The 24369-nt window shown below is 37.6% G+C and overlaps 1 protein-coding gene across 1 annotated transcript in view; it reads right to left on the bottom strand.

The window, feature by feature from the left end:
- Window positions 1-24369, bottom strand: part of LRGUK (leucine rich repeats and guanylate kinase domain containing) — a 97387-nt gene that overhangs the window by 39351 nt on the left and 33667 nt on the right. The window contains exons 7-9 of the mRNA XM_054494584.2: window positions 17339-17463; window positions 11942-12085; window positions 861-941 (exon numbers count right to left, since the gene is read on the bottom strand). Of these exons, the coding sequence (XP_054350559.1) occupies window positions 861-941; window positions 11942-12085; window positions 17339-17463 (350 nt within the window). The remainder of the gene's footprint in view (window positions 1-860; window positions 942-11941; window positions 12086-17338; window positions 17464-24369) is intronic.

Raw genomic sequence — 24369 nt, 5'->3', positions numbered from 1 at the left:
TGGCCACTTTAAGCCCTGCCTCTTACGTTTCCAGAAATGCTTTTAAATTGCCTCCCACTGTTCCTGTCCCAAGGGCAGTTTTTAATTTATAAATCTTTCTTATATTTTCTGTTTTTCACCTATCTAGACATGTTCATCAAGACACAAACAAAAAGAAAGTTACTAAGAGCTACATGCAAAGTCAAGAGCCTGTGGAAACTAAGTGAAGGATACAGGTAGAAGAATGGAATGAAGGACAAACAGACAAGGAGAGAGGGAAGGAGACCGGGAGAAAGCATCTATCAATGGAGAGAAAGAGAAGGACTTGAAACACTCCCTGATCCTTCAATCCCAGAGGTGTGAAGAACTCCTGGAAACGTATTATTTTGTTCTATAATTATTTTACATATACATCAATTTCATGGCTATATCCAGGTAAATTCGGTATCTAATCTTAGATTTTCTTTCCCCTGTTATAGAATAGGAACCACATTCTATCTTCACCTCTGGTGTCTTGCATTGTCTAATGTGAGAGAACATTGTTCTGCAATCTTATTACCTCCTTCCTGTAACCTTTACCACCAGGGATGAGTCACAAATGACCAGCAGAGCAATTAAATGATATTCAGTTTCAGGCTTTCCTTCACTGACAGTCATATGACAGCTTGTCAGTCATGAGAGAAGATCTTATGTCTTAAAAAAAAACATTGTCACTTTAGGTACTACTAAACCCTTCCTTAGAGAGAAGGAAGATAGACAAACTCTATTCACATTCCTGATATTCTTTTATCAAAAGTACTTCTTGAAGAATTCCTAGATAGTTTCCCTCCACCCTCCCACTTTCTTCTCTCTCTCCCTCCCTGATATAAATAATGTCTCACCTGAATTGGATTTTTTAGAAGATTGAGAACTCGAAGGATGGGTAAATTTTTAATGTATTCTATTTCTCTCAGCTCAGCAATCTGTTCAGTCAAAGAAAAAAAATTATCAACAGACTAAATGCACAAAGACAATAGAAAACATAATACAATAGGAACCAGTTTGGGTCCTTTCAATTCAACTTATTTTAAAAATTGCTCTGTCTAGCTTTTTAATGAGAATTCCACAGAACTACACAGAACAAGGGAATTATTGCATACCCCTTCTATAACTGTGCATGCACACAACCACATTTTCTTTTTTCTTCTCTAGCTAGGGAACAGTAAGTTTCCTCCTCTTATCCATGTTCACTTTAAGGCAGAAATAAAAATAGCATTCAAAGTCAGAAAAACAGTACAAAAATGCACTCAAAGATGACCTGCTTACCCATCCCACCCCCATTCCTAGCCCTCCAGCCCCCCAACTTCCTTTCCCAATCCTGCTTCTGTTACCCTGGTCATTTGTGACTGGTTAAAGCCTTCTTTTTTTTTTTTTTTTTTTTTTGAGATGGAGTCTCGCTCTGTCACTAGGCTGGAGTGCAGTGTCATCTCGGCTCACTACAACCTCCGACTCCCTGGTTCAAGTGATTGTCCTGCCTCAGCCTCCTGAGTAGCTGAGATTACAGGCACACACTACCACGCCCAGATAATTTTTGCATTTTTAGTAGAGACGGGGTTTCACCATGCTGGCCAGGATAGTCTCGATCTCCTGACCTTGTGATCCGCCTGTCACATCCTCCCAAAGTTCTGGGATTACAGGCATGAGCCACCGGGCCAAAGCCTTCTTACTGCCTGTACATATATGGCTTTATCAGTTTTTCCAACAGAGAATTATTTCAAGGTAAAAAACTAAAAATTGTATGACATATTTCTTGATGGGTGTGTACTGTTCACCTTGCACTCTTTAGCTAACTTGTACACTTATGTTTTATATACTTTTCTGTATAGGTTGTGTTTCACATTTTAAAAAGTAGGAGAACAGAAAGAAAAAAAAAAAGATTGCTTGACAGTTCCTTAATTTGACCAGAAATAGAACTTGGGTTGCAGTAGGCCTGAATTCTCTACTAAATTAAAGGCAAATAGGTTTACTTAAATATTCTGTAATTAGCATAATTACAATTTTATCTCAAGTGTAGATATTAAACTTTTGCAAAAAGTTAATCATCACTTTTTCATTTCTATTTTTCTCCAATCATTTCTGCATGCATTGGAAAGCACTCCTACAGAAGGGTCACCAAAAACTCTTGAGTTATCCAACCACAATACACAGCTAAAATGCAAACTAGACCCAAAGCCAAGTCAGAGGACACACATATGCACCATGTTCAAAGGATGCCATTTTCAAAGATATAATATGAAAGGTGAACACCAGAGTTGCAATCCACAACCTGCACACATTAATCTTGTTAGAGCAACATTATACTATAATACACATTTTTTTCTGTAAGATGACTAAACTGTCCATCAGTCTGCCATTTGGATTATCTTTTTTTTTAAAGGGATCAATTGTTTTCTATTGTATTATTCAGGAAAGTGGAAAAGTAAACTTGTGAACAACGGATTAATTTCCTTCTAGCATTCCACCTACTCTTGTTCTTTTTTTTTTTTTTTTTTTTGAGATGGGTTCTTGCTCTGTCACCCATGCTGGGGTGCAGCAGTACGATCACGGCTCACTGCAGCCTCAACCTCCCTAGCTCAAGGAATCTTCCTACCTCAGCCCCCGACCCCCGAGTAGCTGGGACTACAAGTGTGCACTGCCAAGCCTAGCTAATTTTTGTATTTTTTTTGGAGACAGGGTTTTGCCATGTTGCTCAGGCTGTTCTTGAACTCCTGGGCTCAAGCAATCCACCCACCTCGACTTCCCATTCCCAAGTTCTGGGATTACAGCCGTGAGCCACCACGCTGGCCTGCTCTTGTTTTTGGACCTAACACTAATGTTAAGAGGAGATGTGTTCCTTCATTTATCACGTCTCACCAACAAGCCGTGGCCATGTGCACTTGCACACATTGCTGGTGACAGTGGAAACTGGTGCATTCTTTCTATAGGGCAATCTGATGTATTTCATGTGTTTCATAAGCTATGAACCAGCTCTCCCACTTCAAGAGGTTTATACTAAAGAGATCATCTTGTATCTAATTTTTTTGTAAAAAATTAGATTTCCCTCAAGGCCATAGTCTCTAAGCATCACCATCTGGATCTAAAGGGAACTACTAAAGTCTTTTCTTTTAAAAAAATTTATATATAATATGTAATTTCTATATGTGAAATATTCTATATTCTAATTTTTTGTAAAAAAATTAGATACAAGAACATTCAGTCTAACATTATCAGTAAAAGTAAAAAAAAGTATGAATTCCTAACAACACCATGATCCTGTAATTAAATGGGTAACAGTACAGTCCTATAGTAGGAACACTACATGCTCATTTTAGAAGATAGTGATATTTACAATGATTGACATGGAAAGAGCTCCTTAATATGTTACAAACACCATGAACAGAGTGATCATGGAACATACAAAATTATATTACCGCAAGATGTCAGCTGGGATCAGTTGGTTTTTTGAGAGTCAAATGAAAGGGACCCATCTTCCCTTCCTGGCCTTCCATGGGTAGGATGAAGTAAGATGGGAGAAGGTACGGGTGGCCTGGCTTCACCTCCCCACGTCTACTGAATTAGCAAAGTGCCACAGATACTGCTTGCCCTGCATGCACCCTCCCTCTCCTGCACAACCTACCCCGAGGACTCCACCCTCACATCTTTTCTCTGCAAAGGCCACAAACCCAGGGCTATGTGCATAACAGACTTTTACAGCAGGAGTAGAGACAACACCCCAAATAGCTTGCAGTGAAATACCACCAGAAAGGTTATATTCCTATGGGAGGTTCAGCCATCTGCTGCCAAGAATGTCATCTCAGCACAGTTGATCCCCAGACTCCAGTCCAGCTCATTCTCTCACCTCCTTTGCCCCTATTGACGATAGTCCACACCCTCATCCCCAAAGCACGTTGACTTCCTCTTCTTTTCTTCTTTTACCATTTCCCTCAAGGCCATAGTCTCTAAGCATCACCATCCAGATCTAAAGGGAACTACTAAAGTCTTTTCTTTAAAAAAAAAATTTATATATACATATATAATTTATATATGTGAATATACATTTCTATATGTGAATATTATATATAAAAATATATAAGCATATATAAATATATGTTATATATACACACATATATATATTTGTCTTCTTAGAAAACAACTGGGTACAACCATTAAAATTTTTTTCCCTGCCATATTTAAACATAAATCTGTGCAGAAAAATATTTTTCAAAGTGCGGGGAACCCATCAACTAGTTGGTGATGATGGTAAGTGTAGTACTGGAATAAGAATCAACAGACGGATCAATGGAACAGAATAAATACTTCAGAAACAGATCTTCTCAGTATTGGTTTTGTTTTACAATTTTAAGAAGAGGGAAAAAGGAAAAAAAAAAAAGATTGCTTGACTTCCTGAATTTGGCCAGGGTTAGAACTTGGGTTGCAGCAGGCCTGAATTCTCCACTAAACTAAAGACAAACAGTTTTATTTAAGTTTTCTGTATCTTAGTAGAATCTTAAGAGAAATAAGAATGGTGTATATTTAAAAGATGAACCACAAATAATTTTCAAACTGTGAGGATCTATCAACTAGTTGATGATGATGGTAAGTGCATTACTGGAATAAGAATCAACAGACAGATCAATGGAACCGAATACATACTTCAGAAAGTATTTATTTCTGTATCAGTGAGAAAATTAGTATTATTCAATGAAACTATTTTTTAAATGAGTTAATGAATGGGAATTGGTTAGCACAAGGCTGAGGATATAATGAGTTCTCAATAAATGATAGCTGTTATCATTATATTACTATTAGATATTGGAAAAAGTAAATTAATTTTTTACATTTTTAGTTATTGTGGATACAGAAGAGTTGTACATATTTATGGGGTAAATGTGATATTTTGATACAAGCATACAATGTGTAATGATCAAATCAGGGTAACTGGGGTATCCATCACCTCAAGCATTTATTATTTCTTTGTGTTAGAAATGTGACAATTCTACTCTTTTAGTTATTTTGAAATATACAGTAAAATATTATTAACTATAGTCACCCCATTGTGCTATTGAACAGTAGATCTTATTCCTTCTATAAATTAAAATTTTTGTTTCAATTGTACCATAAAATAAATTATGGATTAAGAGTTGAAAGGTAATGAAAGAAACCAGGGGAAAAAAGTTTAGGTGAACACCTAACAGATTTCAGAACACAGAAAGACTTCATAAAAATTTTAAAAATAATAAAGGGAGACACAAAGAAAAATATTGATAGACTTCATAAATTACTTTCAAATGTGTACCAAAAGTACAATGAGTACAACGAAAAGCAGAAGAACGATAATAAAATAAATGATAGTTAAGGGCATGAATAGACAATTTCTAAAAAGAAAACTAAGTGTCTAACAAACAGGTCAAAAAAATGTTTAACCTCATGGGTAATCAAAAATTTTTATATAAAATAATGCAAAATACTGTTTTTCTCTACCAGAGTGACATAATTTTTAAAAGATATTTGCTCACAAAGGTGTAGTAAGATGTGCTTATAATACAGTATTCTAACTTCATATACTGCTGGTAGGATATTAATTAGTACGAATCTTTATGAAATACAGTCAGAGTCTTAAAAATGCCTATATCCAGTAATGGTGTTTCCAAGAATCTATCCTAAGTAAATAATTTAAAATATACTTAAAGATTTATAAATAAGAATATATACTACAACAAATTTTAAAGATAAATTTCAATAAGTAAATGTCTCAGTAAATCCTGACTTATCCATTCAATAGAATATTTTACAAGTATTAATCAGAATTCTGAAATGTTGGGACAATTTGTTTCCTACCTGGGAATTAGATGCCCACTTCACACTACCCACAAAAGTAAATCCCAATTGGATTAAAGACTAAATATGGAAAAATAAAACTTGAAATTATAAGAAAATATATAAGAGTATTTAAAACCTTAGGGTATAGAGAAATTTCTTCAATAAAACATAAAAAGCAGAAATTACAAAAGATCATAGTGAAGAATAACTTTCAGACCTCATCCTCTATTCCCCAGACATACAGTTTCACTTGATATATAAGTTTTCTAGGGTTTCCATAACAAACTACCACAAACCTGGAGGTCTAAAACAACAGAAATTTCTTCCTTCCACAGTTCTGAAGACCAGCAGTCTGAAATCAAGATGTCAGCAGTCCTGTGCTCTCTCAGAAGGTTCTAGAGGAGAACCCTTCCCTACCTTCTCCAGCTTCCAGTAACTCCAGACCTTGCTTGGCTTGCAGCAACATAACTCTAATCTCTGCCCCATCTTCGCCTGGGTCTTCTCATGGCCTTCTGTGTGTGGGGGGGGTCTTCTTCCCTTCAGCCTCTTATCAGGGCATTGGGTTTAGGGCCACCCTACATCCAGGATGTTCTTCTCTTTGGATCCTGAACTTGATTACATCTGCAAAGACCCCTTTTCCACATGAGGGGACATTCACAGTTTCCTGGGGGTAGGCTTTTTGGAGGGGAGGGGCACACAATTCCACCCGCTATACGTAGTAAGGATTAGCTTCCAAGAGAAGTGGCTCCACGGCCAGGGCTTGCCCTCTGTCACAGAGAGCTGGCACAGTGTGCCCCCATCCCGCTGTTGGAATGGGACACTCTGCCTCTAAGGTTTAGGACAAGATAAAGAACCATGCACCAGGGGTTCTGGATGAGAGTAAGAAGGCTGGATGGCAGCACTGTCACCCAGTCACCTGAGTCACCTGAGCTGCAAACCCAGGAGTCATCCTCAGCAACATATTCTTCCTCATCCACCACCTCCAATCTGCCCTAGTAATTCTTCCTCAGAAATACCTCTAGACCCCAACCTTCCTTCCCTTCCTTACTACTGCTACCTGATTGAAGGCCCTTGTCCTCTCAGCTCAAGGCATTCCTCTGATCTCCAGTCACCATCTCCCTTCTCTGCCCTGTAGGAAGACACTCAAGCCTCACTTCTTATACACAATCATTCCAGAATCTCATCCCAGGTACCTCAAACATCAACCAAGCACTTGATAGAAGGGAAGCAAATCTGGGTATTCCTGAGAGCTCCTGAGGGTCCTGCATTCAGTCAACAAATATTCCTTGTTTTTTTTTTTAAGAGATGGGGGTCTCGTGATATACACCAGGCTATAGTGCAGTGGTGTAATAATAGCTTACTGCAGCCTCAAACTCCTAGACTCAGGCCATCCTCCTGCCTCAAACTCCCAAGTAGCTGGGACTACAGGCACACGTCACCATGCCCAGTTATTATTATTTTTTTTATTTTTGGAAGAGATAGGAGTCTTGCTATGTTGCCCAGGCTGGTCTCAAACTCCTGGCCTTAAGTGATCAGCCTATCTTGGCCTCCCAAAGCTCCGGGATTACAGATGTGAGTCACCATGCTTGGCCAAGACAACAAATCTTCTTCAGTGCCATCTCTGAGCCAGGCATTGCTCAAAGTGAACAAGATAAACTCCCTGAGCTCATGAAGCTAACATTCTAGTTGGAAAGCCAGTGAACTCTAACAGATGTGAAACTAGAATATGCAATATGACATAACCTCAGGTAATAGTAAGTAGTAATGATAAATTAGACAGTGTAAAGGGATAAAGAAAACAGGGAGAGGGTGCTGGAGAGGCCAGAGGGGGTCAGAGGCCTTTTTTCGTGAGAGTTTGCCAGAGGCTTAAATGAAATGAAGTGAATATTTTTGAAGATGAGGGGAAAAGCTTCCAGCAGAGACACCCGATGTTACGAAGCTCCAGAGGTGGAAATATGCTGGATCTGCATGAGGATCAGAAGAAAATGGCTGACTTTACATTCCCACCCCTTCTGCAAGGGAGCACTGCACCCCACCAGCTTCCCCTAAGAGTGCTGGTCTCCATCCTCAGTCACATACACTGGCCACTGACAGCCAGTCCTGCGTAGCTGGACTAACCAAGTCAGATGGCGTGGAACCTGCGGTCTCCTGTTCAACGGCCGGCACTCTACTCAGTGAGCCAGTGCTAAAGCGGGCAAAGGGCAACTATCCCTGCTGACCCCATCATCATGGAGCCAGGGCACCGAGAAGCAGGCCAAGTCCATCACCGTGATATAGGCATTAAGAAAGGGGTCAGGGGCAAAAGGGAAAGTCACATTCACCTTGGTCCGAGAGTTCAAAAATTGTTTGTAAAAGTGAGGAAGCAGCATCAAAACCTGGACTTAAAGTGTGCACCCATCAGCACTCTCTGCAGAGAGCCAAGACCATCCAGAGAGCAGTTGCTGAGCAGATCACGGTATCCTGCCTTGGGCATCACCTTTGGGTGTAAGGAGGCCAAAGACCTCCAAGGGGGCCTCCCTCCTGTTTGCATCCCAGGGCAGGGGTATGTTGGCCAGGTGGAATGGAGATTGACTTTAGCAGGAGATCTGATCACGCTAGCATCAATGGCATGCCTCTGCATCAATGTTGTCAGCCCCTGGAGGCCCCAAGGACTCACCCAGTCCAACCCTTCTCATTACAGGCCTAATCTAACAAACTTAAATCCAGAGAGAAATAAAATTCACTTAAAAGCCTGATTGGGTTTAATGCCCCCAAAGTTCCTTTTGCTCACATATGTGAAGAGAAGTTTGAGCCAAGGTTCAATGAAGAGGGGGCTAATGCACATTGCTTGCCGGGGACATTAAATGGCATCTGTCTTTGAACAACAAGAAGCAAGGAGTCCTCGGCAAAGAATGTTCTGCCTATACCAAGCAGTGCAAAAATAGAGTGGAATAATGGTCTTCGGCTGCCATTGTCCCTGTCAGCATTCAAGAGAATGATTTAGAAGGAAAGCCAGAGCACTGCAAAGAATGAAGAGACGGGGAGCTCTGGGAGGAGCACTCTTATTACTCAGGATTCAAGTTCTCTCCGTGCTTCCATTGCTTTATGAGTGTTACCTTGTGAATCCTCACAAAAATTCAGAAAAGTAATTGGGAACCAACAGTGTGACATAACGACACTGAGACTTAGAGAAGTAAGACAGCATTTTTCTAAGTCACTCCCAGACTGATGTCTTGCTTCTAGAAGAAAGGACTGAGGTTATAATAGAGCTAACAGCTTGGGATATGTTTTAAATGCTGGAAATGATATAAAATCTAACAAGACTACAGAGTAGAGGGTAACTAAGGTCCCCAAATCCCCAGCTGATGGTAAACATTCTCAAGTGGCCTTAAGAAGATGTTCAAATGATCACATGTGGGTGCTACAATGTTTCAATCGCTAAAACCAACTACATAATACTGATGAAGTGCTACCAATAAAACAATATTCTTAACGTCAGATTAATCATATGAGAAGCAAAAGCTAGGTTATGTTTCTGCTAAATGATGAATTTTCCACCGAGATACACAGTATTCTCAGTAGTCCTGGAGAGTTCTCTGAGGAACTCTCCTGAAGGCTCAAAGAATATTTCAAAGTACTGCAGGTTGCTCCTCAACCTGCCCGGGGGGAGCCGGGGAATTAGGTGATTGTTACAGAGCTCATGGGTGCCAAAGGATCCCCCTTTGGGACACGTGGCCACTTTTTTTTAATGGAGCCTCTTTAACATTTGAAAATTATAAGCTCCTTTCTTCACGTGATGATACTCCTCTTTTTTCTTTAAAGTTTGTCAAATACAATTTGAAAAGCCTCTTGAAATGGAAGAGAACAACATACTATTTATGAGGTATTTCTAGATCTGTGCTGTCCCATATGGTAATTACTAGCCACATGCAGCTGCCCAGCCCTTAAAATATGGCCAGGATGAACTGAGACATACTTTAAGTGTAAAATACACACCGGATGTCAGAAACTTAGTATGAGACAACAGAAGGTTAAATATCTCATCAATAAGTTTGTATGTAGATTACATGTTGAAATGACAACATTTTGGATCTACTGGGTTAAGTAAAATGCATTATTAAAATTAATGTCACCCTGTTTCTTTGCACCTTTTTACTGTGGCTACTGGAGAATTTTACATCACATTTGTGGCTCACGTGACGTTTCGCTGAGAAAGCACTGCATTGGGGCATTACGACAGGCCCTTTCAGAAGGGAGGCCCATTAGCATTTTACGCACTATATCACCCTGCGGAGGTTAAGAACATCGAAACCGGAGGCAAACCATTCTCTATTTGCAGGCTGGCTCTGCTATTTGCTGGATATATGACTTTGGGCAAGTTACTTAACGTCTTTCTGCCCCTGTTTCTTCATCTGTAAAATGACAATAATAATAGGGTTATAATGAGGATTAAATGAGATACAGTACTTAGGAAAGTGCCTGGTGCATAAGTACTCAACAAATATCTCTAGATTATTTTATGACCTGAATTGTTATTATTATCATTACTGTTACTCCTTTTCCTAAATCCTGAGATGCATTGAGTTGAGATTTAATGAGAGCTTTCCACCTTTTCACCAGCCTCTGTATATATGTGAGAATCATTTTAAGTAAAAAAATTTTCTAAAAATCAGTCTTCAATGGCAAATGCATGAACAGGACACTAAAACCACATGAGATGGAGATTGTGTGGACTTCCTAAGACACGTGGTACAGTGAACAAAGGTTGTCCACCAGAATTAACTGGAGAAGTTGCCAAAACAACTTAATATACAAGTCAAGGAGAATGAAGATGAACAGTTTTGTCTGTGATTGAAAACTCATCTGTTCCCAGGACTAATAACTGACTTGATTCTTAGCAACCTAACGGATGAGGGAAGTCTGTTGGAAAAAAGGCTCATCACACAAAACCGACAAGCACCGCCACAGCAGAACACAGCAAGATCCCCACAACACCCCAGCTCACTTGAGCTGGCACCAACTGTCCCTTTCAGGCTCAGCCCAATTTTTCATTTTCAAGAAGAAATAAACATTCAACTTCCTTATGAAAGCGTTCTCCCACAAATGTGATAAAGTATTCGATACAAATAAAATAACTTTGTAGACCTTACAGCATAAGAAGTTTGCTAAAGTTACCAACTTAATATACCATGATTAGGAACACAAATGCTTTATTAAAAATAAAATGTAATTAAGAGTGAAAGCCAGTTCCTGTGATTTTTGAAGTAAAGTGTGCATTATTAAGCCAGACCTGAAAATTTGAATAAACCCAGTCCCCAACCCACCATGCAGATTGGTATATAAGAACTCCCTTCCTGTGCCTCTTTTCTTTATTTTATTTTTAAGGGTTTAAGCCTTTCCTAGGGTATTTGCATTTTTAAAACTTTTAAATATTTTTAAATTGACAGATAAAATTATATGTACTTACTACGTACAACATGATGACTTGAAATTCATCAAATCATCATGTCACATTGTAGGATGGCTAAATCTAGCTATTTAAGAAATGTGTTACATCACAAAGTAATCATTTTTGTGGTAAAAATGTTTAAAATATACTCTCTCAGCATGGAAAAACACAATATATTTTTATTAACTATAATCGCCATGTTATACAATCGAACTCTGGAACAAACTCCTTATGTAACCGAAATGTTGTATCCTTTGACCAACATCTTCCCAATACTCCTCCCATCAGGGCCCTAGACTTTTCTTTAAATGGCAGACACGGAGCAACACCAGCCAATGGCTATTCTTGCATCTCCAACCTCCTTACTCTGATATTTCAGACATTCCTACTGCCATCTTTCTACACAAAATTTTGAATGAACATGTATACTTTAGAAAATCATCCACACGTGGTTGCAGTTTAAACCTTAAAAACAATGTAATTAGGAATCATCACATTTTCAATAATTAAGATTTTAAGTATTTTTTAAAAACAACCCTTCTGCAACTACTCCAGGAATTTTGCTAGAACAATATTTCTAAGCTGACATTTAATGTGTCCACCCTTGAGAAACCAAAAATGAAGGGTCTGTGCTAAGTCTGTAATATGTCCTCTTATGTCAACACTGAAACCAAGACATGTGAAGTACAACACTACCTTATTATCCTCCAGGTTGATCACTTCCAGGAGGTCATGATTCTCTAAGCCTTGGAGGCTGCTTATCTGATTGTGGGACAGATCCAGGTTCTGCAGGGCTTTCAGATCCTCCAAACCTGTGATCATCTCAATCTGGTTATTGCTCTAGAATAGAAAACAATATATTTAATGTCTCAAAGACCTCTCAGGGAAAAGTTGTAATGGCAAGTTTTCATTTTGGATACTGACCCAAATCTCTCTTAAAAAAATCAAGAAGGCATTCTTGTCCTTCCCTCCATCCCATTTCCATCATTCACCTCTCTAAACACCTATACATACCCCAGAAAGAAGTTCCAGTTTTTCAGCTGGAAAATTCAGAATATAATATTTTCATTAAAGTTAAAGCAAGATGAGTACTCAAATCAGTAAGAAAGAAAAAGGCAGGTAATATAAGCTTTTAACATTGCACACCTGAAGTGTAATGACAGTATAACTCCAGATATATCACTAGAAATATAAATTTTATGTAATTATTTCATCATCATCACAAGAAGCCACTTGACTATTATAATCCCCACATACATTTTGTTTTCAGAAACACTAAATGTAATCACTCATGTGGTGAGGGTGCTAGTAGTCTGTTCTCTTAGTGTTCTCCAATGAGCCATGCCCCCAGTTATTCCTGCCCTTGTGCAGTTCCCTCCACTCATTTTATTTTTATTTTTTATTTTTTGAGAAGGAGTCTGGCTTTGTAGCCCAGGCTGGAGTGCAGTGGCACAACCTCGGCTCACTGCAACCTCCGCCTCTGGGGTTCAAGTGATTCTCCAGCCTCAGCCTCCCAAGTAGCTGGGACTACAGGCACGCACCACCATGCCTGGCTAATTTTTGTATTTTTAGTAGAGATGGGGTTTCACCATTTTGGCCAGGCTGGTCTTAAACTCTTAACCTCAAGTGATCCACCCACCTCGGCCTCCCAAAGTGCTGGGATCACAGGCGTGAGCCACTGCACCTGGCCGTGGTCCCCTCCTCTTAAACCTAGGCTGGACCTATGACTTAGCTTCACCAAAGAATATGGTAGAAGTGTGCCAGTTCCAAGCCTAAGACTTAAGAAGGCCTGGCAGCTTCTGCTTTTGTGTCTCAGAAGTACTGAGCTACCACATAAGAACTGCAGCTACTGTGTTGGAAAGAACTTGTGGAGAGGTTATATGGAAAAGGAAATGTCACATGGGGAGACACCCTGACACTAAATAGAGAGAAAAACCTAGCCATCCCAGCCTCTCGACTGAGCCAAGCCCCCAACTAAGATGCCGGCTAAATGCAGCAAGCCCAGTGGAAGAACCTCCCAGCTGAGCCTGGCTCAGATTGCAGAATTGTTAGTTAATACAATGGTTATTTCTCCAAGTCACTACAACTGGGGTGGCTTGTTATGCAACAGTAGATAACCAAACCAAGTTTTTCAATAATTCACACAAAAGCATCTTCCTCAATAATGAGAATAAAACAAAGATTTAAGACTGAAATGTTGTCTTCTTCCTCAATCTCCATATACCCATAACAACAAATAAGCATAACAACAAATAAGAATAACAATTATTCTTGGCGGGCCTGTAATCCCAGCACTGTGGGAGGCCGAGGCAGGCGGATCACGAGGTCAGGAGATCGAGACCATCCTGGCTAACATGGTGAAACCCCGTCTCTACTAAAAAATACAAAAAATTAGCCAGGCCTGGTGGCGGGCGCCTGTAGTCCCAGCTACTTGGGATGCTGAGGCAGGAGAATGGCTAGAACCCAGGAGGCGGAGCTTGCAGTGAGCCCAGATCGCACCACTGCACTCCAGCCTGGGCGACAGAGTGAGACTCCTTCTCAAAAAAAAAAAAGAATAACAATAATTTTCTTCCCTCTGTATTTTCCCTGGTACATGTTTCCTGGTACATTTGATAGCAAGAGCTCATTTTCTTCCTATTTTTAAAATAAAATTTCACTTCAATAATGAGCAAGATTTGTGTTCATTAATATAATTCTATGGCTTTTAAAAACATGTTAATAGAATGTCGATCATCTACAAAGGTAAGTGATAGCACACAAGGGTTTATCATAGTATTCTTTTTATTTTTATATATGTTTGAAAAATATCATAATAAATAGAAAAAAATACCCATAATCCATTTGCCAAAGTAAAGTCAAATTTCCTTCTGTCCAGAGTTCAAAAAAGTTATACAAAGCATAATAGAAACGGGAAAGAAAAAAACTACACCAAACTTAATGTCATATCCATATTAATTTAACATACTGCAATAAGACCCCAATAGCCTATTCAAAATATCCCCACATATCAAATTTATATACAATATATTTCTTCCTAAAGAACTCTGAAATGCTTTAGATGTGGTAGACAGACTGTAATTCTTCTTAATACACTTCTTCCCAAAGAATTTTGAAGTCCCTTAGGTGTGGTAGATAGACTGTAATTCTTCTGACAGTATCTCTAATGGCTTTCAAAGTGGTAGATGACATGAGAAGACCAAGGCATAGACAAGTTTAATTAGATAGACTACGGTCATAAAAGAAACCAGAATTGAAAAAAATTTAGAATCACAGAATTTCTGAATTGAAAGCTATCTAGTTAAACTCTTCATCCAATGCTGAAAAACCAATGCATCTCTTCTAAAAGTGGACATCCAGCTTCTGAAACAAACAAGCTTCTTCCTGCTTGTTTCATAATGATTAGTTGGGAAAAGACTTTTAGAATAAAGCCACTTTCTTGAATAAATGAAATTAGAAACATTCTTAACCAACCAATTTTGGAAGAAAAAAACAAGCGGCATTTACTGTGACGAAATGAATTTTAAAGTTTGGAATGCATTGTCTTTACTTGCTAAGAAGCTGGATGACAGAACAGTCCATTAGTGAACCACATGTTCCCCTTATATTTATCATAAAAGTTGATGTTCGAGAATTAACAGTTGGTTTGTACGGTGAATTGTTCTTCTTTCTCTAAATTGTAATGTAAATTATTTTCAATAGTAACTAAAGCTACTGGTTTCTTGATTCCATGAATTAAAAATAAAAGCATTAAAAACTATTGAAACAAATTTTATAGATTTATTAAACTTTGGAAAAGAAAACCTTCCTATTCTCAAAAAATTAAGAAAAATGAATGACAGTATATTCTGTGTATTCTAGTTGATCTTGGGTGATGAGGGCAGAGATTGGGAACAATCCACCAAATCTAAGAAAATAGAAGTATTCTATCCTTTTTCTAAAAGCTACTTGAGACAGAACTATCAACATGGATTATTTATTTTGTAATTGAAACACACTCTTAGGATGAAAATGCTACGTATTATAATTCTTAATAATGAGTTCATTCTCATTCCCTTAAGCACACCCCTATATCTTTTTCTATTTACCATGCTCCACTTTAAATGAATGGGAACATCAATACAGAGAAGATATGTAAAGAAAAGAACAAGATTCTAACAGACCACAAAATGAAGCATACATGCTGCTAAAAATCCTTCAGATTGTCATAATTTTAAAATTTGACTTTCTTTTATAACTTAAACATTTTCAATCTAATTTATTGAATTCATTTTCATTTATGTTTTGCTCATATGCCTTCATGGGTGGAAAACATGAAAGATCAGGAAAATTATTAAACCCTCAGGTTCATCCTCAGTACCGGGATGCCAATACTTTATCCTGACCTAACTCACTGCAGGAATGGAAGAGGTTTGGTTTGTGTTTTTTTGTTTGTTTTGTTTTTTTGAGACGGAGTCTCGCTCTGTCAACCAGACTGGAGTTCAGTGGCACGATCTCGGCTCACTGCAACCTCCGCCTCCTGAGTTTAAGCAATTCTCCTGCCTCAGCCTCCCGAGTAGCTGGGATGACAGGGGCCCACCACCGCGCCTAGCTAATTTTTGTATTTCTAGTAGAGACAGAGTTTCACCATCTTGGCCAGGCTGGTCTTGAACTCCTGACCTCATGATCCACCCGCCTTAGCCTCCCAAAGTGCTGGGATTACAGGCGTGAGCCACCACGCCCAGCCTGGAAGAGTTTTAAGAAAGCACTTTGAGCTCTAAGCTAAGGGAAAGAAAAATTAACACATAGCCAATCTTCAGTGATCTATGGTTAAATAAGACAGAAATAGTATATTGTATATGTCAAAAATCAGCAGATAATCCAAGATGTCATTTCTTTCTTTCTTTTTTTTTTTTTTTTTTTTGCAGCAGGGTCTTACTCTGTTGCCCAGGCTGCAGTGCAGTGACATGATCGTGACTCACTGCAGCCTTGACCTCCTGGGCTCAAGTGATTCTCCCACTTCAGCCTCCTAAGTAGCTGGGACTACAGGCTTGCACCACCATGCCCAGCAAATTTTTTATTTTTTATAGAGACGGGGTCTGGCTATGTTGCTCAGGCTGGTCTCAAACTCCCGGACTCAAGTGATCCTCCCACCTCAGCCTCCCAAAGTGCTGCGATTACAGGCATGAGTTGCAGTGCATGGCCCAAGATGTCATTTCAAGCAACAGTTTCAACAACCCCCTGTGGGATAGTTCTTGTAAGAAATTTACAAGCTACAAGCCTCATGGCTTGAAATCCCACCCGCCCACCCCATGATAGATGTAATGAAGAACAGCAAAGCCACCCAAGAGAGTAAGAAGTAGGAGGAAGGAGAAGAAAGAATCCTGGATATTTCACAGACAATACTGTAGACCCCCAAGTTAGGGAGCTATCCTGTTATTTCAAAAATATTGGGTATATCTTTGGGACTATTAGAATCCTGCTGAATTTCTGTAAATTGAGTCATAGTCACACAGCACGTCACACAGCTTAGAAAAAGTGCTCTCTGTGGGAAAAAATAATCAAATTTAAACTTTCTGATTGGAATTTTCATTTATCCTTAGCACTATTTTTGATTTTCTAGAGTGGAAGACTGACTAACACATGTTAAAATAAAAGGACTGTCAAAATTCAGTGCCCAGAAAACATCTTGTGGTTCATTTGAAAGCAGTTAAAGTGTTAACAGCAATAAATATTATGCTTAAGTATCCTTAAATGTTATTTTCACCAATAAGATATTATAAAAAATATTTTAAAATACATACTAAAAGTATACCTTTCTTTCCCAGTATAAAAAAGCCAATCATTTAAAATATTGAATTTGGATAACAAATTAGCAAATCATTTTACTTTAGCATGAAATTTGCTTTCTTTCTCTCTCTCTCTCTCTCACAAACCACCCCCCCACACACACACACACGCAAATGGTAAAGAAAGGAGCAAACAAAACTGAAGACAATAACATTTCATGAAGGAATTTGCTCTTTATATATTTGAATCCTAAGTAGTCATAATTCATGTAGTTACTAAAAGCATTAACTACTACTTCTATAAAGAACAGCATTTTGTTAGACTCACCAGACAAAGTATTTTGATTGGTAACTTGTTTAAGCCATTAATTGTCGTGATCTTGTTGTTGGCCAAACTAAGGTGAATTAGATTGTTGCACAACTCTAGTCCACTGATTTCTTCTATCTCATTGCCTATACACCATGACTACGTTTAAGGAAAATGTTATTAAAAGCATTTGGAAGAAAAAAAGAATCAGTGTTAAATCATCACTAGACAAAGCAGCTTAAATAAAGAATGATTATATGCCCAATATAGGATGAGTATTAATCCTGAAATATATTTTTTCATACAGAACATGTCATATTTTATACAATTTTTATTTTAAAAAGGCATAGTGGCCAGGCACGGTGGCTCATGCCTGTAATCTCAGCACTTTGGGAGGCTGAGGCGGGCACATCACGAGGTCAGGAGATCGAGACCATCCTGGCTAACACGGTGAAACCCCGTCTCTACAAAAAATACAAAAAATTAGCTGGGCGTGGTGGCGGGTGCCTGTAGTCCCAGCTACTTGGGAGGCTGAGGCAGGAGAACAGCGTGAACCCAGGAGGCGGAGCTTGCAATGAGCAGAGATCGCGCCACTGCACTCCAGCCTGGGCGACAGAGCAAGACTCCGTCTCAAAAAAAAAAAAAAAAAAAAAAAAAAAAAGCATAGCTTTTGAGTGGATTGTATTTGACTCATTTAATCGGTATGGAAAGAAAAATCACCGTGGTTCATAGCTGCCTCGTTGGCAGTGTGTTTTCCCTCGATCAGTTAAGTCTCCATGAGAAACTTATGTGTGTTCCCACAGGCAGAACTTCTGACTACCAGATCGCCCTGCAGGGGCAACATGCACCATGCATTATCATCCTTATAACTGGGCTAAGAGCCTGGGAGATGTCATCTGCAGCAAATGGGTGGTCCAAAGACCAATACCCTGTTATAGAAAGGAACAGCCCTTTCTTTCTGTCTACACTGACCTCCATTCTCCCTGTAAAATCAATGAGGCTTAAACTCTGCCTTACTTTCTTCATCTGTTAAATTCCATTTATTGTGAAAATTTTAGCTTACCTTCTGTGTTCCATCTTGTAGTCACCTAACACTATAATCTCAAAGTCATTAATCCTGTTCAGCTCTCTCTGTTCTCAATCTCTTTGACCAATTTCCAGGATTTAATGTCATTTCCCCATCAAAGCTCAGTTTTTCCTCTCAAGTCACCCATGACATCTCCATTTCTCAGCCACTCATAATCTGTGAGGCATCCAATCACCAAGACCTGCCATTTTTTTGCCTTAAAATATCTCTTTAATGATTTCTTTCCTTTTTATTCATTCCTCTGCCAACTTAACTCACCTTTAACATCAATAGTTACACAAATATCCATTACTTCCTGCCCTAAAGTCACTCTACACACTGTAGGCAGAGTAATTTTTTAAAAATATTGATTGAATATCATGTTTCAATTAAAAAAATTCTCATAGAATTCCAGATTCCTCACTCTGCCATCTAAGGCCCTTCACTATAAGCAAAACTTATTTATCCAGTTTCATCCACATTATCATCCAATGAGAATTCCCTATTTCTGCCAGGTCAATTTCACAATAGTTCTGGAATGTACCAAGAACTTTCTTTTTCCTGCTCCTTTCTAAACCATACCCATTCTTCAAGACAACTGCAAATCCCACCTTTTTTCTTATTTTTTTTAACATTCACATTAAATCAATATCTTAAATATTTCTTTTTGACATATAACACTTATTTTCTTACTATTTATTTTCTTACTATTACTTTTTAAATACACAAATAAGTGAAAATGATAGGCTAGGAGAACGTATTCACAATATATACTAGCAGACAAAAGATCCTACCTAGAATACATTAAAAATGACAACAAATCAATAGAAAAAAAAAAACCCAATAAAAAACGGACAACGAATATGCCCAGGCAATTTCCAAAAGAGCGAATCCAAGTGGCTAATCAACATATGAAAAGACATTCTGTCTCACCTGTAGTCAGGAGAATGCAAATTAAGATAAGCTGCCATTCTTTACCCATCAGCTTGGCAAACACTTTAAAGTAAAAGGTTTTGAATAACAGATACTTTTATACTACTGAGAGAGTTCATTATGATATAGCCACTTTAGAGGCAATTTTGCAATGTCTATCATAACTGTAAATATGTCACAGCCATTCCATTTTTTAGTATGTATTCTAGACAAACCATTTCTTCCTCAAAGCCTCTCCTGGTCATCTTCTAACCTCCAGCTATCTCCTTCCGTTAATCAGAGAAACAAAGAATTTTTTTAAAAAAGAAGGAAGAAGTCATAAATATCACAAAAACATTTTGCCTCCATAATTATTTGTAATTATCCCAACTCTACTACTTAGTAGATTTTTCATTTAAAGTGGAGATAATATCAGGTGGCCATTAAAAAAGTTAGGTCATGGGAAAAAAATTAGAAAATGGGTATGAATGAGCAACAAACCATAAATCACCTCACAATTATAAGGCATTGATACCATTACCAAATTATATTACATGAGGCCAAGGAAGCACGTCCTCTGCCTCTAGGCCAATAGCACAGAAATGGCAAATTCAAGGCTGGGATTAAGCCTGAAAATACCTAGACCAGAGAAAGAGGTAAATAAGGAAACTAGACAAAAATGTAAAATGTACCAGAAATTCTTGGGTTTTCCTCAATGGTTTCAGTTTCAATCCTTAGACTGAAGTATAACTCTGTTTGTGGTCAATATGCATTTTCAAATCTGTTTTCATAAAGCTTCCTGCCAGAATAGCCCTACAAACAGATGTTTATGCTCACCAATACTATCCCTTCTGGTTCTACTTTCTTTGGGCTGCTTAAATAATTGTTCTGGAACTAGAACAAAGACCTGATCTTTGTAGATACAGATTGTAACAAAAGATGAATATGAAACATAAGAAATAGGAGATTAAACTATCTCACTCAGGTATGGATGAAATAAAATACCCTTGGAGCAGGCAGTCTTTGGCAACAAAAACTATGCAAGGAAAACTTCGAATGGCCATCTGTCTCAGTTTAGCAGAGACAGAAATCATGTTTAAGTCCTATTTTAGGAGCACTAGAGTGTCCTGGTAGCTCTACTCCAACCAAGATGAAGATACTCTGAATCATGGCAGAATAAAACCACTGCTTGTGGTTATCTGCCTCAGGAAGTATTCTCATGGGAAGCAGGCAAGGATCAGAAAACTAGAAAACAGGAATTCTGAAATTATCAAGAGATATCAGGAATCAAAAAGGAAAGCTTGTTTATTGTGTCTACAGTAATTTTCTAAGACATTAGAGGCTAACCACAGTTCCCTTGGCACATCCAGCTTACTCTCTAGCTTGGACTCCCACAGCTAGTCACGTGTTCTGAAATTAGCACTGCAAGGACAGAAGGGAGGAGGAATTCAGATGCTCACTGCAATCACAGCTATGTTTCCTGCAGGTACTGCTGCGGTCACTAACAGCACTGGGGCAAAGGAGCAGGAGTTGCCTGAACATCTCTGTTGAGAAATATGCTCATTCCAGAAAAATTATTTCCTCCTATTTCTCAGCTTTTCACTCTCCTTCAAATATCAAGGAATTTCAGACACTCTAAATTAATCAGGTTCCTGAGTAAAGAGAACTTTCTACAGTGACACAACAGCTTTTTCCTCTACTTGCTCCCACAGTCACCTCATGTGTGCCTGGTGGCACTGCCAACAGTCAATATGCAGGCCTGGGCCATATAGAGCTTTGAGTTCATAGATCATCTTCAATATCTTTATCTCTCCAATCTCTCGTTCTCTTAAGAACCTTCACAAAATGTTACTTGCCTTTCCTCCTAACATTATTCGTGTTCTTTCACAGGTCTTGGGACTTCCTGATAAGAAGAAACATAATCTGATAAATCACTACACACTACAATGAATTAGCTTACTGGGTTAATCCTCTTAGGTATATTTTAATTTTAAAAGACCACTATCAGGAGAAAGAAACTCAAAAGAACTCAAAATCATCATACCGCATTCCAGCTCTAAACTTTTATGATTCTCTGAATAAATCTTTTAAAGTGAAATTGTAGATCCTTGGGGAAACTGAATGAAGGAACCCTGTAGCACTTAAGCGTAACTTTACAACTGGGGAAAAGCCCAACAACATATTTTTACATTTTGACGATGCTGTCAGTAGTTCACAATGCTTGACATGAATTATTCACTAGTTCAGTATTTGCTCTTATTCATTTGTCTACAATCATAAAATACGGTTCGGGTGTATAGCAAACAGTTACTGAGAAATAGTAGGAAATCCATCACAGTTCTCTTAGTGGAGAGAGCTGCACTGATGACTTTAATCAAAACCAATCCTGAAAGATCTATATCACCTGACCAGTGAAAAATGCTCTTCACTATAGGAGAGAATCTCTCCAAGAAAAGGAACACACATAGTTTAAATGCCTCTGTGACAAAAGTTGTAATTACTCAATGAATTGCAACATGGGAAAAACAGTGGAATTCAGAAGTCTCAGTTCAACCATTTACCAAATAATCTGGGGCAAGTTGTTGACCCTTCTGGAGTCTCAGGTTCCTCTGCCACAAAATAAAATAGTGATTAGCACTAGATGATCTTTAAAATTCTGTCTGGAATTAAATTTCTATGAATTTTTCAATTCCATTATTCTATCATCATAAAATAAATTCTAATAAACAACTAGTCAATGTTTATAGGTACAGAATAAACTGTACTCTTTCTTAAGAATAAATATATTTACATAACCTTGGCAAAGCTTACTGTATTGCAATTTAGGATAATCATCAATTAATCGTCAATTATCCACATATGGAAAGACAAAATAACATAACATAAAATAAAAAAATTGGTATCTTATAGTTAACAATTCATTCTGAGATATTGATATAATCTACTACAATTACACTGTCAGTATTACTAGCGCAACTGATTTGTTTTTATTTTAAATAATTATTTTCAAAGAAATTAATTTAGAATTTTCAGGTTTTTAAATTTTTACATAGAGCTGGGTTAAGTTTAATACCTGATTCACCATTGACCTATGCTTGACTGATTTTATTTTTAAAAATATAATGAGCATGCTTGAAACTAGTGCCCCACAGCCCAATCAGCAGAAAATTAACAACTTAAATCTACCCTGTGTCTCCTTCCCAGAGATAGTAACTATGCTCAGTTGTCTCTTTCCTCTTCCCTTCCTCCCTTAGTTTTATGCCTAAATTATATTTACATGCATGTAGATATATTTCGTTCATTTTCTCTACTGTATGATATGCTATTGTGTGACTATACCATAACTTATGGTTTCTCTTATGAATGTGTGTTTGGGCTGTTTCAATTTTTTACTAGTATAAGCAATACTGCTATGAACGTTCTTATACAAGGCTTCAGGTACACATATACTAAACTTTCCACATATAGGAATAAAAGTACTAGGTCATGGTGAACTTGGATGCTCAACTTTATATGACAATATAAAATTGTTTTCCATGGTGGTTGAACTAATTTCATACCCACAAACAAGGTAAAAAGATCTTCTGGATCTACAAGTTCTCCAACACTTGGTATGTTTAGATTTCTTAAATTTTGTCAATTGAATGGATATAATACAATATCTCATGTGGTTTTGAGTTGCATTTCTTGGAATACAAATGAGGCTGGTATCTCTTCATATGTTTATTTGCCTTCTCTGATTTATTTTCCATAAAATTATTTTTCTCATCTTTTATTTTGCCCATCTTCTTATCCAGGGACATGGGATATATTTCTCTTTAGTTAGGTCTTCAACACCCTTAAATAGAGTTTTGTTAGTCTCCCTACCCCCACAAGTCTTATTCATCTTTAATAAAATTTGTTTTTGTTGTTTTTATAAATGGTGTTTCTTTTTAAAGTTATTTTCTAATTGCTTGTTTCTGGCATACAGAAATGCAACTGATTTCCATTTATTGAAGTCATATCTAGTCATGTTGTTGAACTCTCAAAACTATTATTTGTAGTAGTTTATAGCAAATTTTTAATATTCTCTATAGATAAACATGTCATTTGCACAGAATGACTTTTATGTTCTCATTACTAACCTTTACACCTTTAATTTCTTTCTCTTGTTTTATGGTGTTGGCTAAGACCTCCAAAATAATGATGGGTTGAAGTGGCAATGGCAGACATCCTAACTTGTTCCCAATTTTAAAGGAGAAAGCTTAGAACATATACCCAATTAGGATAAAGTGTGTTTCAAATATTTTTGTAGACATCCTCTGTGAATTTGTGGAAATTCCCTATTACTAGTTTACTGAGAGTTTTTATTGTGAATGAGAGCTGGATTTTATTAAATTGTCTATATCTGTTGAGTTTCTATATCTCTGGATCATAAGGTTTATTTCCTTTAATCTATTAATGTAGTTAATTATGTTTATAGATTTTCTAGTATTAAACTCTCCATACATTCCTGAGAAAAACCCAATTTGGTGGTAATACATGGTCTTTTTAATACACTGCCAGATTCTGTTGCTAATATTTTGTTTAGGACTTTTACAGCTACATCATGAGTGAGACAAGCCTGTTGTTTTCCTTTCTCTTATTGCTCCTTGGCTGGCTTAGATATCAAAGTAACCTAATTAAAATGAATTGTGAATATGCCTTCTGTTTTTAGTGTTTGAAAGAATTTGTTCACTATTGGAAGGTCTGTTTTGAAAATTTGGGGTCTAGGCTTTTTTGGTAGAAAGATTTTTAATTTTTTAATTTAGCTTATTTTAATTTATAATAAATTAATTTTATAGTTATAGGACTACTCAGGGTTTCTATTTCCAAACTGACGTGTAATATTTTTCTAGGAATTTTTGTATTTCATCCAAGTTTTCAACTGTACTGGCATAAAAGTTGTTTTAAAATTCTCTTTTTAATCAAACTGTTTTAATATTTTCAAAAACAGTCTAATCTTGTGGTTTTTCTTCTCCTCAAGAGATTAATTTATAATCTAGATACGTTTTTGCTTTCTGCTGTCCAGAAAAGCTTGTAAAACTTCACCATC

Source organism: Pongo pygmaeus, chromosome 6, assembly GCF_028885625.2.
Source record: "Pongo pygmaeus isolate AG05252 chromosome 6, NHGRI_mPonPyg2-v2.0_pri, whole genome shotgun sequence".
NCBI lineage: Eukaryota > Metazoa > Chordata > Mammalia > Primates > Hominidae > Pongo > Pongo pygmaeus.
The sequence above is the reverse complement of the archived record's forward strand: the minus strand, read 5'-3'. Positions and strand labels throughout refer to the sequence as shown.